The sequence below is a fragment of the Osmia bicornis genome, chromosome 1 (genome assembly GCF_907164935.1).
Source record: "Osmia bicornis bicornis chromosome 1, iOsmBic2.1, whole genome shotgun sequence".
Taxonomy (NCBI): Eukaryota; Metazoa; Arthropoda; class Insecta; order Hymenoptera; family Megachilidae; genus Osmia; species Osmia bicornis.
In genome coordinates, this window is record NC_060216.1 from 15,074,863 (window position 1) to 15,093,039 (window position 18,177).

Consider the following 18,177-nt stretch of genomic DNA (forward strand, 5'->3'; position numbering starts at 1 on the left):
CATACTCGGCGGCAGAACAATAATCGGCTGAAAAGATAAATAAAGAAAGCAAGTTCATCGTTTATCAAGCTGAGAAATTCTTTCGTCTTCACGCCATTTTTAGAAAAATCATTCTCAAAAAATATAACGAATGGATAAAGCCTTTGTAAGGCGAAGAAAGGTTATCCAGGCTGAGCATCTATCTCGAAGATCTGTCTACCAGCGCAGAATGCCAACTGTGGCACCACGAACAGCGTTCTTGTTTTCTTTGCGTATTTTGGATTCACCGGACCTATGTCGAAGCTGTACGTGCCGCCGTTCAGATTCCTGATTAACGCCAAAGTCTGTGGGAGAAATGTTAGACATTAATTGGCAGGGATGAACGCTAATTAGCCCTATTGGCAACCAATATCTAAGAACGCCCACGGGCATTGATGCCATGGAACCTTGTTACGATGTCTGGAACTTACCGCTTGAGATCGCAAATCGACCACCCTGAAGAGATTAGTGTCCGAACCACCGCAAGCAAGAAACATGTTCGTCACGAACTTTCCACAGTAGAGTAGAGAAGTATAGCTGTCAGGTTCTATGGTGACCAGCAGTTTTCCACTGCCATAATCCCATAACTGAACGGCATTGTCCCTCTGCCATGCACATGTTAGAATCTGCTCATAGAAATGATTTCTGAATTCCTACTTTTTCATTTGAATGACTTTGATTTGTTGACGAACGCTGGATAAGCTTCAGAAAGGAATATTTTATACCGAAGGAACTGACGATGGTGGTTTAAGAAACTATACTAGGAATAAACTTGAATTTCAATAACGAGCTTGACTTCTAAATGTATGGACCTCCTTTCCATTCTTGCTGATGTCCAATCCGTCGCCACATATATGGACACCGGATATCCGTCTCATAGCATAAGGTTGCCTGGTGTCCCAGAATTGAATGGTGTCGTCCCATCCACCGCTGATCAACTCGTGCGCCGATTTTGGGTTGAAACACGCACTGAAAACTCGGGATTTATGACCGTCCATAACTTCCAACGAGTCGCTGGAACAAAAGAATGTTTTTAAGTTAGAATTGTCATTATTAAAAAAGATAACGCTAAGATTGTTATAATTGAAATTGTAAATCAGATGATCCAAAGTATAATCATGATACACTGGCCTGATGGGATTACCCCATTGCTTCCTCCACTCCAAGCGTTTTACGTGCCTTCATCAAATTCATCCATACAGTTCCCCATAGGATCTAAAGTTTGTATAATCTGATCCTTTTGAGTATTAAAAAAAAATTGAAATAAATAATTGCGTTAAATTGAAACTAATCTAGATTGTTATCTTTAAGGAATATATCTCTGGCCAGGAAGATATATATGACACTGGATTATGAAGAACAAACCTAGCATGGAACACTCTTTCCAGCTTTTTAGTCTCCTCGTCATAGAGAAATAGTTTTGTATCATCACCAACGGTTACAAATTTCGACAGGTAATTGTGATAAGCCAAACCGAGGGTCTGTCTCTTCTCCCGTATCGTGTACAAGCACTGGGAGCTTGGATAATGCCAGCACTTGACGCATCCATTAGCATCTGAAGCAATAAATTATAATAAATAGAAGAGAGTTGCAAGGATATTTTTTTCATCTCGAAACTACTCGAGCTAATCATCCAAATTAAAAGTTAGGCCTGCCCAAAATGGAGTAAAAGTACGTAGAGGGCGTTACTTGTACGCCCTCATCATGGACTTAAGAATTTTTCTAGCTCTCCATAATACGTTACATTTTATTTAATAAACAAAAGTTAAATAGAAAATCATTACAATTCACACTAACAAGTTGATAAAAGGGTACGCGTGATTGGGCGAGATCTGTGAACAGGTCTGTGTTTAATGGTAGTCACTGGACTTGGTTTCTGCGTTGTTTCTACATCGCGTAATACCAAATTATCTCCTTTGGGGCTCGTTTTGAATAACTTAACCGAACCATCCGTTAGACCTGCTGCCAGAAAGTCGTGACTTTCCGTGTAACACATGCACAGAATCTCTTGCTCGGTACTTCTAAAACAACAATGTTTGATCGATAAAAATTTAACAAGCAGAACATAATTCAGTCCGTAGATACTCTGAAACTCTGCAAAATGGGATCAACGAATGTTTGACCAGATCCTAAATGTATTTAAAAAAAAACATAACCTCATATAACCTCAAATAGTAATTGAATGGCAGGAAACAAAGTCGCCAGGTGCAAGGATTTAAATGATTGTTTATATAAACGGTGTATAATGAATCGCAAATAATTTGCTTGATTTTTCGCAGTTTTTGCATACAATTGTCTAACAACAGTTACATTGCCATCAAACTGGAGACGCTCGGTCAATCCGATGCTACTTGACCTGACGGAAAACTTTACATCATGGTCCATCGCTCTCAGCAAGGCTAACCTAACTTCATATCCATCTACACTGGTAACATATATAAGGAGAATTTTATACTAAATGTATGATTTACAAGTAGATTCTATGTCGAAAATTAAGGGTGCATACCATTGCAAAAATATGTGACTGCAATGTAGGTTTAGAACTTCATATTCAGTGCTTTACCTAAGGGTAAAGCAGTCATTCTAATATAATATTCGTTTAACAAATTTTAGGTTGTGGTTCTATCAAAAGAATTCAATTGACGAACGATTTTAATTTACCACGAGATCAAAATATTCAAGTCGTGTACTAATTGAATCATAGTTATTGACTAGCGCTTTTGAAAAGACCGCCATAAAATATTACTAGTTTCGCCATATTGCCGCTAGATGGGACGAATAGTGTTCTTTTCAAACCGCTAGAAAACAATAGTTTCTTTGTCACTTTTAACGCACACGATGCATTTTAATATCCCTAATTGAAGCATACGATCAATTCAAAATGATTTTTAAGGATCTGCGTTCTCTGGTAAGTCGAAAAAGTGAAGTAAAGTAAATTTTATTCCGCTAGCACCGACGTTCCAATATTGCCAGTGACCGTAAGTGCATTTTTTTTTCATTTATTGCTATTGGATCTGCGTAAGCACAATCTGTTGAATATTTGTTTAGCTTTGTTTTTTGTATTTTTTTATGCGCAAAGGTGGAGATTCGAGGTTAGGTTTCTCCCGGCAAGATACAGGAGTCTTCTCCCCATCCATTTATCCTTAACCAAGAAAAGGCTACGTTGCAGTCGAGTCCTGTTCTTCCCCTCGCCCGTTCAATTACCAATACTGTTTGAGAAATAAATCCGGTATGTATGTACGTCTTTTGCTTGACAATTCACAGATGGCGAGAGAAAGATTCACAGGGGGGGAGCACGGACCAATCACCGCGCATGCGCGCGCGGACTTGTGTCTTCCAACAACTACTCCGGCTGTCAGTCGGTAAAGCGTAGGTCCCGTGTAAGGTTGTACGAGGTTTCGAAAGTGAATGATCGCGTGCGAATTCGTGTCTATTTGCACGTTCAATTTGTTCACGTAGAAAAGAGAGAGAGTCGCGATGAGCAGCGTGTCAAAAATTTACGTCGCGTCGCCCGCGTGAACGATAAACAGTTACGCGGGTGATTGGTGTTGTGTTAGCCGAAGGGAGTGTCGTTAACCTCGCTCTTTAACTCGGAAGAGCCCTGATATACTTGGCCGCGCTTGTAAACCGCGCTCAGATACCCGACGGAGCTGTCAGATTCGCGAACATCGCTGCACACGTCGTTCGTTCGATCAGAATGTCGGCGTCGGCCGCGTCGTTCCCGGCGTCGCGACTGTGAGAACGACGCGTCCGTCGCGGTGAAGAGAGTGTGTCCTCGGGTTAACCCAACTCCAGGGTGGGCAGCCGTGTTCACGTCCGAGAGATTTAGAGAGCATCGAGGAAAATGGCGGACCTCGAGGCGGTGCTGGCCGACGTCAGCTACCTGATGGCCATGGAGAAGAGCAAATGCACACCGGCCGCCAGAGCTAGTAAGAAGATCATCTTGCCCGATCCAAGGTACGCCAATACATACTCTTCGATCTCTCCTGCTTTTTCTCAATCTAACCAATCTACGAACTAACTGCGTCTACCTCTAGCGATAGAACCGATGCGTTCGTAAGCAAAAACAATACAAAGTACTGGTTCATTGTAGGTACTTCCGGTTTTCCTTAAGCTTAACTCTTCTGTAGTAACAGCGTCGATCTGATCAAATGAAACAACGCTCGAACGTTCTAATAAGAATAATATCCGTTAGATTTTTTGACACGGACAATTTTCAATGGGTTTCGATTAACGGTTTATCTGTTCGATGTCCTTGAAGAAATTTACAAGGGCCAGCATCGATTGTACATTTCGACGTGATAATCGAATTAATCCCATCGCTACGTCTCACCACGTTTCCTGCCCCTCCCTTCTTCTTCTCTCTAACGTTCCTTGTCTGATCCGCGGCTGGCCAGCTCGAGTCCTCTTTGTTTTTCCGCGCATACGTACGCGGATCTATTCGGTTCCTTTAGCTTCGTTCGCTTCGGTAGCGCGCCATTTCGGAAAAATGTTTACAAACAGTGAATTGCGTCGATCGAAAGCGACGGAACTAATGATTAACGATGATCAGAATAATTGCATCCTGTTTGAATAAACTATTATTAGATGTAAAGCTTCCTTTAATACAACTCCGTTAATCTCTGATTTATTTATTCCACAATAACGGTAATCGGTTCGGTTTTATTAACCGATAGAGCAATTGTTAGGTTAGCTCTACCGTTTGATTTCCGGTACAGCGCAGCGGGATTAGGCGCGTAATTATGAAGCAAATATTGCTAGCTTTGTATAATTGGTTTTTCGGATTAGCTGGTGTTTATAGGCGAGCTAATTCAGTTTAGCCAGATTAAGTATTACGCGAATAAGTGTCTGCTTTGATTATCGTCGCGTTTTCATCTAAAATTCGTTTCCGGTGATTTTCGTTGAAATAATATCATTTTGCCTGTTACGAATTTTCACGCAGAAATTTCGAGCTACGATAATTGGGGTAATTTGATATTTGGAAATATTTTGTGAAAAGCGTTGGGCGGTGCCAGTTGGAAAATAAGGTTGATAAGTTTAAGGGGTCAGCTTCAGAAATTGACTGGTCGAGGGTGTTTCGTTAGAGTAGTGGTTTACGAGGTAGTTATTCCACCAGTCAGGAGGCAATAACTGTATATCGAATTATCAAACAAACCAGAAGTTTCCTGATACATAGAGTGACCCATAAAAGTATTCGTATTTCTAATTGATCCTTTCAAACGGTTAATACATCTCATTCCCACATTTTATAATCGAATGAAAGAGTTCATTTTTCTATCGCTAATATTATTATTATGCATAGTATTCCTCGGTGACAGTATAGCATTTCAGTACTGATCATAAATTTTTACATTTGTTTATCTTTTACATTTGTTATCTTTACTTGCTATGAAAGAAACTTCGTATCTATATAAGATAATGAATAGTTTAACTCTAATCTCTACAATATCATTACCGTTTTTATAATAGTAAAGAAAAAAAAGGACTTAAAATATGAAAACATGAAAATTCTAATCCGCGCACAATTTTTCTATTTACCACAGTTATGTTTCCAGTTAAGTGACATCGAGAACCTAAGATAAGTTATTTATTGCGTGTAATTACATCTGTTCGGTCGCAGGTGTGATAGATAGAAAAAAAAATGTAAACCGACTTGGCAAACACGATATTCAATTATATAATTTGTTTGTCGGTTGATTAATTGTTAAAAACAGCTTGGAAGTAGTTATCGTGGTGGGGAGAAGCCCCGCCCTTTCCCCCACTCTGGATGGGGGATCGAATCCGCGTTCAGGCCACGCCCACAGATATTTTGCTTCAAATTTTCCCGCCGATTTCGATTCACCGCAAGGTTGAGCCTTTGAATGACCCAGTATCCATCGTGGGGGAACCAAAGGAAAATTATAGTCGCAGACTTTATTTCTGTTTAAGAAAAAGATATTGCACACGTCGGAATTATTTCTTGTACATAAGCTCGACTAGTAATTTGTCACTAATGGATGAAACATTTTAAATAGAAAAAGAAGTTTCTTGTGTGACGATCAGCTCACCGGAAAACCCTTTTATCAGTCTACCCATTGATGCGCCTCGAGATTGGCCAAAGGTTTCATAACAATTCTTAGCTTTGAAATTTATATTTTCATCAGAATCGATAGAATATATTCCCAAGATCGGATACGTCTTTACAGACAGCCTCGGTACTTAGGAATAAGCAGAGTTTCAGCTGATACGGTTATATTATTAGCACGATCTACGTACGTCTAATAATATTTAGATATCAACATTCCAGTTAGCTTCATTCAATCAAGACGTTAAATACTGACGCGTTTGGTCTTTGATGTTTCTTCTTTTACCTACGATTGCGTCAAACGCTATCGGATACTGTATAAAAGTACAATGGGTCTATTAACATCTTACGAACCAGATGTCCATTAATAAAATCGTTGATATCAGTGGTTAACTGAAAAGCAATTGCATAATTCATTTGAAAGAACATTCGTAGAATACGTTGAATATTTTCCTTTCCATCGTATTTCTATAAATTTAAGACGGTTATAATGATTAAATTTGTTCAGCTTCTCGAGAGTAGGTATAGAACTCGGTCCCAACGCTACAGTGATTCATACGTTTTGCCTGGGTTTTCCACCAGGTGAGTGTTGAAAAGACCCTCGGAGTCTCGGAAGGCCAAGGATATCTTCCTTACGGTGGCTTTCGCTTGGTATTCCAAAAAAGAGTCTTCGTGAAATACATAAATCGTTTGAAAATAATGTATAAACCTGACCGTGGGAGAGTTCAGTTGAATTCGATTGGTTCAAACGTATCGCTCTTCCACGAATGCGTTAGGGTGTGTACCGCTTCCGGGAGCGAACCCGTTGATCGATACTCCACATCGATTATAATGTGCCAATGTTTACGCTGCTGGTGTTATTTTCGACCCGTAAAACACGGACGTTCGGAAGGTACGCCGTGAAAATAAGTCGTTTCGATAGCAGCCTTCCTTTTTCCTGGCTGCCAGCCAACGGCCGGCCAGAAGATCTCACGTGCTTATACGATTCTGGATAAGGCAAATCATGCCGCCGTATAATAACTATGAAAAATTCCCTATGGGATCTATCTGATCCTCTTGAATTATTACCTATGATATATCTACGCTTTTATGCCGCTTAAGATTCCGGTGGCTGGAAAACAGAATTACTGTAATTATTATACTTCTGTGTGCGAGACGATAACATTAATTTCAGTATAATTCTATGTAATATATGCATAAGTATAATACGGTACTAAGCGCGCTAGGTTTCCCTAGGGAAAATAGTCCTCTAGGGGAAAAAGACCTGACTGCTCGCGCGTTTACTCCGGAAAATTTCATATCTCAATTCAAAACTCTTGACATTTTAATTAAACAAAAATGTTATAAACAATAGATGGTTTTTTTTCATCTTTGCGTAACGAAGCCGTGACTCACCGTTTGTTATTGAAAAGTTTATAGAGATAACCGAAGTGATTACCAAAGAGTTCTATTAAAAGCACTTCATTGACGTACGAGAAGTTCATTGTACTTCATTTTCTCTGATAATTCTGGTAATTCCCGAATTTTTTAATCATTCTCGGCTGTTTTTGATTCCCCAAAGTCTGATTATTTTCGTAATTTTTAATGTCAATTTATATTTCGATAACGCTATTAATTCAAAGTTCAACATTTTTTCATATCGTTTAAATATAAAATTTCACAAAAAAGTTTTGCTTATTTTCAATGATTCGCGTATCGAATGCTTTCAGCATCATTCGAGAAAAATTTTCAGCGAAGAAAGAAGGAGCCATCTGAAAATAGAAATACCAATACTGTTCGATTCGATTGTTTATTGTTTCTGATTATTAACCGCTGCTTTTGAGTGTGCTTTCGAGTTGCGGTCAAAGAACAGAGAGTACCAGTGAATGGTAGAATTATTCGACTTTAGAAAAGTAAAAAGAATCACTGAATAAGTTTATTAAAACGAAAAATATGACGATACATTTTCTATGGAATAGATTCACTCGAATTTTTGATAGATCGTACAGTTGTGGTCATAAACACACTTCCCCCACTCCATCACTGGCTCCGCCCCTCTCGGTGACGTAGCTGCGCAAGGCAGATGCGCAGCGAAAAATACTTTTTAAAAAGCCGCCTTTGAAGATGGTGGGTGGGAAGTTTGAGAATATTTACAGGTTTCGCTTCTAAATATACGAGCGATCCTTTTTTAATACCCAAGTCGAAACCGAAGTCGTAGCCGCGCTTACGAAATTGTACTATTTACGGGCGGGAAATTTAAATATTTAGCGAACGTCAGGGACGGTTCCAGCGAGAGAATCGATATTAGCTTCCGTTTGGCAACCGTTTGAATTGTTTTGATTGTTAGCAGCGCGTGAACAGTCACGTTTACGCGCCAGTGAAACGGCTAAAACGATTTCCGCCCGTTTCTCTCACGATTAGAACCACGCCGTAATCTTACAGCCTTTTTAATCACCGTTCCTAATTGGCAATTTCACGCGTAAAAGTATACGTCTTACGTTTTAATCGAAGAAATAGTATTCCGGGAGATTGTTGGATTCCAGAGGCGCGTACAGTATCGTACAAAAATAGAATGAAATATTGGCGCGAAAATTTGCGATTTTCAAACAGTCGGAAAAACTGAAGTAAAAATGACGAATGAAATTAAAAGACGGTGGGAAAGTTTCTTAAGGGTTTTCAACTTTTAAAATCGAAGAGGAACAGCAATCCCATGGTACAATAGACTTGGCGAACACCATAAATCTGGCGAGCTTAATATCACCAGTGTCAGTCAGCTGTCCCTTAAAACTTGGCCGCTGGTTGGAGGGTAGAAAGCAGGAGGGAAGAGTAAATCGCGGAGAAGAGACACGGGGTCGTTCGCTTCCGGGTTCAATTTCCTCGATTAATGTAGACAGTTTTCAGCCGGTTCTTTTTTTACTTTTACGCTCGTCTATTTTTAGTCCGTCTTTTTAAAGACACCGACGAATATTTATTGTAATTTTTCAACGAAAATTTCCAAACATTCTCCTTTCAATTTTTAAACTTTAAATTTTCAGGGACTTTGAACGCTTCGAAATTGGCTATTCGGTGTGCAACAACTGCGGATAAAGGGTATTAAAAATCGAATAAAAATGGATTAATTGACCGGTCTGTACTCCGAGCGAAACACTTCTTTTTTTCGCGCGGTTCATCCCTTTCCAATAAAAATCCGTCTGTAACACCTTGTGTACACAAACCTGTCTCATAATATTTGCGAAAGAGCTTAATTTCCATTGTGTACATCGTAAAAACAAGTTCTCACTCGCACTTATCTGCCGGTTGCCGAGCGCATATCATCAAATTTACTACTATTTGCTTATAACAGCTGTAGGAATTTAAATACCCCTTCTCCGCGACTCCGCTTACAAAGGTTAATGGTCTTGTCGTTTGTTTATATCCGTCAACCCCTGCGAACACGATCCCAATCGAAAAAGTGGTCGACCATGTCGCGACCACCCCTTCTCATTCTAACAAGGGTGCGGTTCGATGCTATAAAGAACCTACCTTAAGGGGACGATGATGTGAAAACACCGCTTCTCCAGTCGTGCTATGCATTTTCACGACAATAAACGTTTCCGATTAATCTCGGACGTGTCGTCGACCCGATTTCGAAATTATAATCAGTGAAAATTGAAAAACCCCAAGGGAAAGGTCAGGTCAGGTCGGATTAGGTTCAAACGAGTTGGGAAACGGGGTAGGCTTTCCCAAGGGAAATGGAAATCTAAGCCCACTAACTTGTAAACGTTTACTCGAGAAATTAATTTTATTATTAATGTTGGAGTTTGCGAGCGGAGCGAGGCGCCCTGGGCGCCTTGGGCCTTTCCTGTGATGGGCGCAAGGTGTCGCACGTGTAACTCCATCCTTTCTCGCAAGTGCTCCATCACGGGCCTTGCCAATAGAAATTAATTTTATTATTAATGTGGGAGTTTGCGAGCGGAGCGGGACACCCAAGGTGCCTTGGGCCTTTCCTGTGATGGGCGCAAGGTGTCGCACGTGTAACTCCATCCTTTCTCGCAAGCGGTCCATCACGGGCCTTACCGATATACAAATAAAATCTGGAACCAAAACTTCTGGAGCAGGAACCGTCCACGTCAGCCCCACTGCCGAGTTCTAGTGGACGGTTTCCAAGACGAAACGCCATCATTTTTTCTCTAGCATTAATATTTTTTGGAACTTTGTATTCTGAAATTGAAAATTAAGTTTGATAATCAACAGGCCTCTGATCTTTTATCAGTTCTGTTCTGGGAAAGCAGGGATTGCCTACGAGGAATGCGATCGTCTATTTTAGCAGTATCGTTGATGAATTCTTTCTCTTTCAACAAACATTCTTTCAGTGGAAATAACACGGAATGGAATGTTGAACGTTATAAGTTTACTGGATTACAGTCTAACCGGAACTTGACCCGTTTCTTGTTCTCTTCGAACGTGTTCAATCTTATCGTTAACAGGTTCAATTTCTATGCTGGTCATCGGTGAACTTCAATTTTACGGAATTGAATTATTAAATTTAATCAATTGCATGCATAACTTATCTATTTTCATGACACCATGTATTATTCAATTGATCATCGTATTCTGTTGCTTCTTTCTGTTACAGTGTACGAAGTGTAATGCATAAATATTTGGAAAAGAAGAAAGAAGTGAACTTCGATAAAATATTCAATCAAATGTTTGGTGAGAAATTTGTTCAATAACTTTATTATTACATAAAAATACATTATTACATTAAAAATAAATATACAGTGCTATCCGAAGTGGCAGTCGTTCCTGATTAATGGAAATTACTTAATTAGAATGAACGATTAAATTCGTGTGAAAAATCATTTGAATTGAATGACGGCCGGGATGAAAAACTGTTGCTTCTTCTATTGCACCGATTATTTCTCGTTCCTCTAAGTATAGTTAGCCTGCAAATATCTCCGCTTTTTACGCGTAATTATAGCCTCTCGCAACGGCAGTCATCCGGCGTTAAAGAGAATTGAAAATCAATTTTGTAACGCTCACCGAACTGTGCGCTGATTGACCGACAAAACGCATTTGTTTCGATTTATTAAAATAGTATGTTACTCGGTTTCATTGATCGATATTGCGTATCTGGAGTTTGAAACGATACTGGACGACACGAATCGGAATCGAACTTCTTAAAAGTTGGGAATTGTTTGAAACGTAGATTCTCAATTGCAAAATCGATGCACGTGCTTTTGTCCCTAATTAGAAAACCAAGATTTCTCCATAAGTTAAGAAGCACGACGAGAAAAACATCCGAAGTAGCCATTATTTACCTTACAAAGGAAAAGAAAAAAATATATATTCTCTGATTACAGGTTACCTCTTATTCAAAGACTTCTGCGAGAATGTGGCGGAGGAGCCGATTCCGCAACTTAGGTTTTACGAAGAGGTTCGTTTTATCCCCCTACGCAGATACACATAAATACGCTACAGGATGGGTGATATAAACTGTCACAAAGCTTTTAGCGACAAAATTCTTCTTTTTATGCTTTAAGTCTAAAAATGGAGTTTGCTATCTGATATAGGAGCTATTATTGTTTTATACCTTCCGTCAGGCGCACGCGGTGCGTTGAAATCTGTTTACAATAGAGTAATATGCAAGTCTAGTGTTAACACTAGATCCGTCAAAATAAGTATAGCACATATGGATTTTTAGAACTAAGGAGTGATTTTTAAAACCAACATATGTTTTGAAAAAAATTATTTAAGTTCTTCTATAAAATCGTAAATTAGTCAAATTGACTCGCCCTGGCAATCTAGTGTTAAGAATTGCAACTTGGCAGGACAATATTCAATTTAAAAAAAAAAGAAAATCAAGTCGCGATCTCTGCTTGTAAAAAATATATTGCAATTTGAATACTGGTCAAGGTGTTTTAACCCTTTAATCCATCCATTTGTGTAGTGCCACTCATCGTCGTCCAACCCCATAAGGAATTTCTCATTTATGCATTGTAGATTAAGGCGTACGAGAAGCTCGAATGCCCTGAAGAGAGGAGAAAACTTGCCAGAAAGATCTACGACAATTTCATCATGAAGGAGCTGCTGGCACACTCCCATGTGAGTAAATCTCATTCTCGATTCTTTTTTATCCTAGAAAAAACTTATCATTCGCTTGAACACGCGAAATAAAAAGCTTTCCCTTCTATTATCATCCATTGTGCTCGAAAGTTTTTCACCTTATGCATTTACTTACCGTCTAGCTGAATTTTTCTACCTTTCAGTTCTCCGACAAGTTAAACACATATATCTTTTCATTTTAATTAAAAAAAAAAATTCTAAGAATCAACATATGTATTAAGACTTTTTTTACAAGCTTTCTGTGAGATCAAAATGACCCAGTAAAAACCTTTGGCACGTTAATGAAGAAAAGAAAGGGGGGAAATTCTGTTCGGTCGAAGAAAGATTACAATTTAAATTATACATGATTTCAAGGATGTTGATTCAAGAAAGCGTTTAGAAAGAAGAAAGAAAGTCTAGCTGAACTTTTCTAGCTTCCAGTTCTCCGACAACTTAAACACATATATCTTTTCATTTTAATTAAAAAAAAATTCTAAGAATCAACATATGCATTAAGATTTTTTTTTACAAGCTTTCTGTGAGATCAAAATGACCCAGTAAAAACCTTTGGCACGTTAATGAAGAAAAGAAAAGGGAGAAATTCTGTTCGGTCGAGGAAAGATTACAATTTAAATTATACATGATTTCGAGGATGTTGATTCAAGAAAGCGTTTAGAAAGAAAAAAGAAAGTCGAGCTATGAAAGGCGTTCTCTTTTTGTGCTCTCGAAGGCGGCTAAACTCGGTTCTGAAAAACCGGGGGAAACGCGTACCCTCGGCGGTCTTCTTCATAAATGTTTGAACAAGGATCCCTGGAACGAGTCTTTCTCGTAGTTTCAGAACGAGGCCTTCTAATCTATGGCCGTCGATGCGTTCGTATACGAGAAAGAAACTATTTCCGTGGTCTTTTTCACGCGACTTTTCCCCCCGGCATCATTCGCCCCTAATTTTAGCCACGGCTTTAACCGCTTTCTGGCCACAATTTTACCCCTGGACGCGTTAAAGAACCCTCCGTATCGTCGATAGACGTTTTCTAATAACAACTGGTTTACGAGTAACACGTGCCCCGTGAAATTACAAGATTTCTGATTTTCATTGTTGACCGAGAAACCGTACGATCGTGTTTTACGTCCCGTTTCGAAACCTTTCAACTCCGAGACGAATTTGTGGCATAAAACTATCTGAAAATAGTTTTCTTAATAAGAAACAGCCGAAACGAAGGATATCGTTCTTTACCATTTTTTAATCTGACCATTCGTTATCGAGATATAAACAATTGAAAGTCGACCCGGACGACTTCCGGTGTGGCCGGAAGTTTCAGTGTTAGAGCGATTATTTGCTTAGCATTCGTAACTGATCGGTCTAAAGTTGAAACAGACCACCCCGGAAGTAGCCGAAATTTTTTTTCTTCTAACAACCTACACACGTTTGTTATTTATCAACGAAAAGATTGATTAATTTTTTCTATGATTCTCTTTATTTCAGGAATACTCCGCGGAAGCGGTGTCCCACGTTCACAAATACCTCGTGAAAAACGAGGTACCCGTAAACTTATTCGAGGTTGGTCCCCCACAGTCTTGTATCGCTTAATCGTAATATCGTTAACGCTACTTGGTCGATCACCGTTGATCCGATTAAATCGCATCGATTACCTCTTTGCAGCCGTATATCGAAGAAATTTTTAATCACTTAAGGGGAGAGCCGTTCAAGAAGTTTCTGGAGAGGTATGTTTAGCCAACTAACGAAAGAAAGAGAAAAACACGTGGTCCAGCTTCGTGTTGATTGGAGGAAAATATTGCTAAGAAATGCTGTTCTATATTTTCAGCGAGAAGTACACTCGATTTTGTCAATGGAAGAACTTAGAGTTAAATATGCAGGTACGTTAACTAGATTTTTCTTGAAGAGTATTTTGTACATGACAGGCTTCCCGAGAGGATACGGAATCACTTACTGGAAGTTCCTTCTATGGCTGATTGGATTTCAAAGTTTCTCGGACGGAATGATTGTTTCAGTTGACGATGAACGACTTCAGTGTGCACCGGATAATCGGCAGGGGCGGTTTCGGGGAGGTTTACGGATGCCGGAAGGCGGACACTGGGAAAATGTACGCGATGAAGTGCCTCGACAAGAAGCGAATAAAAATGAAACAAGGGGAAACTTTAGCGCTCAACGAGAGGATAATGCTTTCGGCAGTCAGTACCGGAGTAAGCTTTACTCAAGGATGTGATATCCTAAAAATATCCTTAGACGGTTATAGTTAGGAAGCGGTCGAGGCTGATTTCGATTTACCGGTCAATAACGATACCTTGTACTTTCATACAGCATCTGTATTAACAGCTTTAGCATAATCATTTGTCTTTTAATTGAGTGCTAGAACGAATGAATTAATGAAATATAAACTGACTCAATGATATGAGATGAATTTAAATTTCAAGTTAAAATGCTTAACACGTTGCCTGCCAACTACGAAACAACTCGTAGTTTGCGCTGTTGCCTAGGACGCCAATTACGAGTTATCCCGTACTTTGCGGGATTAAAGTACTCTTAATTGGCGTCCTAGGCAACAACGCGAACTCCGAGTTGTTTCGTAGTTGGCGTCCTAGGCAACAACGCAAACTACGAGTTGTTTCGTGGTTGGCAGTCGACGTGTTAAGTAAATTTGAAACTGTTGTTATTTGTTGAAAAATTAAAGAATTTATATTGTATATAAATAAGAGGCCTTGAAACGATCTTGATGCCTCTACCAGCATATTTCACATTACTTTACGACCACCCTTCTCCTCGTTTATAAAATTCCACAAAAACATTTGATACTTTCAATTGCAGATCATTTAAACATCAAGTAATTTATTCTATTAAAACAATAAAAACATTTTATGATTCCAGGTGGATTGTCCATTTATAGTATGCATGACGTATGCCTTCCAAACGCCAGACAAGCTCTGTTTCATTCTGGACCTGATGAACGGTGGTGACCTTCACTACCACCTCAGCCAGCATGGAGTATTCAACGAAAGAGAGATGAAATTCTACGCAGCAGAAGTGATACTTGGATTAGAGCACATGCACCGTAGGTACATCGTTTACAGGGATTTGAAGCCAGCAAATATTTTGTTGGACGAGCATGGACACGTTAGGATATCAGATTTAGGATTGGCCTGTGATTTCTCGAAGAAGAAACCGCACGCAAGTGTGTAAGTACAAACGAGAACGTGTACACTTGTATTTCTATACAAAGAGACCAAAGAGACCAGGGAGGGGGGTTTAAATAAATCAGAGTTAAAGATTTGTTGATTATTATTGTAACAGAGGAACTCATGGATACATGGCACCGGAAGTGCTGTCGAAGGGAGTGACCTATGATTCCAGTGCTGATTGGTTCTCGTTTGGTTGCATGTTGCACAAATTGTTGAAGGGTCACAGTCCGTTCAGGCAGCATAAAACCAAAGACAAACATGAAATAGATCACATGACATTGACCAAGGTTTGTTGCTTTTCCGTTCTGGAAAACCTGTTCAATTTCTAACGATGGTGTAATGAAACGTTACACAAAACATTTCAGAACGTCGAGCTACCAGAAACGTTTTCGCGAGAGCTGCGCTCTCTATTGGAAGGTTTGCTGCAACGCGACATCAACAATAGACTTGGTTGCCGTGGCAGAGGTGCCGACGAGTTGAAGGAACACCCGTTTTTCAGCGGTATCGATTGGCAGCAAGTTTATCTACAGAAATACACACCGCCGCTTATACCGCCGCGCGGTGAAGTTAACGCCGCGGACGCGTTTGATATCGGCTCGTTCGACGAGGAGGATACGAAAGGTATCAAACTGACGGACGCGGACCAAGATCTGTACAAAAATTTCCCTCTGACCATCTCTGAAAGATGGCAGGCCGAGGTAGCCGAGACTGTGTTCGAGACAATCAATAACGAAGCGGACAAGTTGGAGAATAAGAAGAAAGCTAAGCAAAAGCAGCGGTTTGATGCCGATGAAAAAGGTAATACTTTCTACCCTGGGTGGGCTTTGTAATAATCGAAGGTGCGATTATTGAAAATTCTTGATTACAGGATCAGACTGCATTTTACATGGTTACATTAAGAAATTAGGCGGTCCTTTCGCGAGTGCTTGGCAAACGCGTTACGCGAAACTTTACCCTAATAGATTAGAATTGCATCCCGAGTCCACGACAAAGCCTGAGCTTGTTTTCCTCGATCAGGTAAACAAAGGAATGAATTAATCGACCAGGAGTGTAAAGGGTAAGAATTTTTTTTTATGTAAATGAATTTCAGGTAGAAGAAGTCAGCGCTGACCTCCAGCACGTGAAGGGAGAACAATGTATTATCATCCGTACAAGAGATGCGAAAATAGTACTTACATATCCCGTAAGTACCGAAAATTAGAGAGGCATGCGCGGGCTCTCGGTATTTTGCAACTTGTTGATTATAAATGGTAGAGGTAAACGATGAGTTGTCGTTTTCAGGATGAGATCAGTTTAAAGGAATGGGCGGTGTCGCTAAGATCCGCGCACAAGTGTTCGATGGAGATGCTGGGGAACATGGCGAAGAAAGCATTCAAGATATACGGGACTGAACGGGACGCGGTGATTCCGCCGATGCAGCGCTCCGCGAATAGCAACTAGCCCATTGCTAACACCTGCACGCCGACGTCATACTCCAGTCCCACTGCCTCCCAGCAGGAGCAACTTTTTTTATACTGAAAATTAACGCAGAGAGAGAGAGAGAGAGAGAGAGACCTAGAAGAATTTCCAGCACGGATGATACAGACGAGAGTGGTCGGTGTCTTCTCCCTCTACGGCCAGCAGTTCGCGGGATCAGAATTAATCTAAGTCTCGGAAACAGCTCCAAAGAAGAACTCCCTTTAAACGGCGGGTAGCGTCGCGCTGTATAGAGACTCTAGGAAGTAGTGTCGTACGAATCGTCACGTCGTTATATTTGTACGTTAGCTGTATGTGCAATGTGGCGTAGGAACTAGCGACTGAACAATGCCCATCGACACAAGCGCGCGTACGCGCGCCCATTCACCTAAATACTTCATTTGGGACACATACACATGCACGCAGGATACGTACAGTACCGAGCAAGGTGGACAATCGTAGAGAAAATGATTCCCACTGTTCGTGTGTTATATTTTTTTAGTTATACAGTAAATCCTATGATAATTTTAACTTTTTCTAAACTAGTATATTTAAAATTAAAATTTTTTAAATTCATCCTGTCCGCTGTTTTAACTAGAGAAGGCTACCGTGCTCTGTGCTGTACATTCAGGTGCAACGTCGACTTCTCTTGATTAAGGGGAAAGGTAGAGGAGAGTCTTCCACCATTTGTCTCGGAGAACCTAATCTGCAATCTCCTGTCCTTCCATGTAAAGAACGTGGGCAAGTGAAACAAACAGTAGAACGCTTCTTCTCTTATAAATTTCCTCTTAACCAGGCATGCACACGAAATTATCCATATGGCGCTCGAGTGCCCTGTTTCACTACTTGCTGTGCACGCCTTTAACTAAGGGAAAGCCAAGTTGCACGTAATCGTACATATATATATACACATATATATATATATACTTCAATACATGTACACACAGTGGACACGAAAATGCAACCGGTAGTGTATTATTGTTATATCAGTACGAAATACGCCCTGATTCCCATTATACTTCTTCTATACCGCTCGTTTACTTAATTTATTTACTAATGCAGAACGATTTTATATTGTCGTTACGTAAACGGTAACACACACACACATACAACACGCGCGCGCGACATTCGTTTATTTATTGTGTTGAAGGAATCGAGAAAAGAAACGAAAAGAAATGAACAACTTTGGAACAGTTTGTACATTGTCGGCAACCAACCGAGGATCGCTGTGTAATTAATTTGTGTACGTTCGAACGGATACAGGCGAGTTCGGTCCGGCAATAAAATTGTGCGACGAACGTACCATCCCGTCTACGTTTCTTCATTCGACTCAGTCCCATGCCCGAAATAGAAAAGTAAGTAGTTTGAAAGGATCGCATAGT

General features: G+C 40.1%; 2 protein-coding genes across 7 annotated transcripts; one reads left to right on the top strand and one right to left on the bottom strand.

The window, feature by feature from the left end:
- Nucleotides 1-53: 53 nt before the first annotated feature.
- Nucleotides 54-2,614, bottom strand: LOC114883161 (guanine nucleotide-binding protein subunit beta-like protein). Of its 4 annotated transcripts, XM_029200685.2 has the most exons (7): nucleotides 2,525-2,614; nucleotides 2,309-2,443; nucleotides 1,816-2,039; nucleotides 1,384-1,573; nucleotides 831-1,032; nucleotides 450-644; nucleotides 54-323 (listed from the first exon to the last, which is right to left on the bottom strand). In XM_029200685.2, the coding sequence occupies exons 2-7, from the start codon at nucleotides 2,401-2,403 to the stop codon at nucleotides 162-164; spliced, it is 1,068 nt and encodes a 355-aa protein (XP_029056518.1). In that variant the 5' UTR covers nucleotides 2,404-2,443; nucleotides 2,525-2,614; the 3' UTR covers nucleotides 54-161. The 4 variants fall into 4 exon arrangements, with proteins under 4 accessions (XP_029056518.1, XP_029056515.1, XP_029056519.1 ...); XM_029200682.2 differs by lacking the exon at nucleotides 2,525-2,614 and having other exon boundaries at nucleotides 2,185-2,395; XM_029200686.2 differs by lacking the exon at nucleotides 2,525-2,614 and having other exon boundaries at nucleotides 2,329-2,376.
- LOC114883156 (G protein-coupled receptor kinase 1) lies at nucleotides 2,365-18,097 on the top strand. 3 transcript variants are annotated; one of them, XM_029200668.2, is made up of 15 exons: nucleotides 2,365-2,446; nucleotides 3,283-3,975; nucleotides 10,677-10,753; nucleotides 11,404-11,477; nucleotides 12,044-12,145; nucleotides 13,629-13,703; nucleotides 13,806-13,867; nucleotides 13,969-14,020; nucleotides 14,156-14,347; nucleotides 15,030-15,337; nucleotides 15,453-15,627; nucleotides 15,706-16,138; nucleotides 16,209-16,357; nucleotides 16,431-16,523; nucleotides 16,622-18,097. In XM_029200668.2, exons 2-15 carry the CDS (start codon nucleotides 3,863-3,865, stop codon nucleotides 16,778-16,780), a joined length of 2,064 nt encoding a protein of 687 aa, XP_029056501.1. In that variant the 5' UTR covers nucleotides 2,365-2,446; nucleotides 3,283-3,862; the 3' UTR covers nucleotides 16,781-18,097. The 3 variants fall into 3 exon arrangements, with proteins under 3 accessions (XP_029056501.1, XP_046141161.1, XP_029056500.1); XM_046285205.1 differs by lacking the exon at nucleotides 2,365-2,446 and adding an exon at nucleotides 2,732-2,996 and having other exon boundaries at nucleotides 3,098-3,975; XM_029200667.2 differs by lacking the exon at nucleotides 2,365-2,446 and adding an exon at nucleotides 2,732-2,926.
- Nucleotides 18,098-18,177: the final 80 nt, after the last annotated feature.

Bases quoted from the DNA above. Each gene is read 5' to 3' on its own strand.
- LOC114883156 (XM_029200668.2), top strand. From the start codon at position 3,863: ATGGCGGACCTCGAGGCGGTGCTGGCCGACGTCAGCTACCTGATGGCC. The intron at 3,976-10,676 runs GTACGCCAATAC...TTTCTGTTACAG, and splicing joins ATCATCTTGCCCGATCCAAG to TGTACGAAGTGTAATGCATA. The intron at 16,524-16,621 runs GTAAGTACCGAA...TGTCGTTTTCAG, and splicing joins AAATAGTACTTACATATCCC to GATGAGATCAGTTTAAAGGA.
- LOC114883161 (XM_029200682.2), bottom strand. From the start codon at position 2,306: ATGCAAAAACTGCGAAAAATCAAGCAAATTATTTGCGATTCATTATAC. The intron at 1,033-1,383 runs GTTTGTTCTTCA...CTTTTGTTCCAG, and splicing joins GAAAGAGTGTTCCATGCTAG to CGACTCGTTGGAAGTTATGG. The intron at 324-449 runs GTAAGTTCCAGA...TTTCTCCCACAG, and splicing joins TCGATTTGCGATCTCAAGCG to ACTTTGGCGTTAATCAGGAA.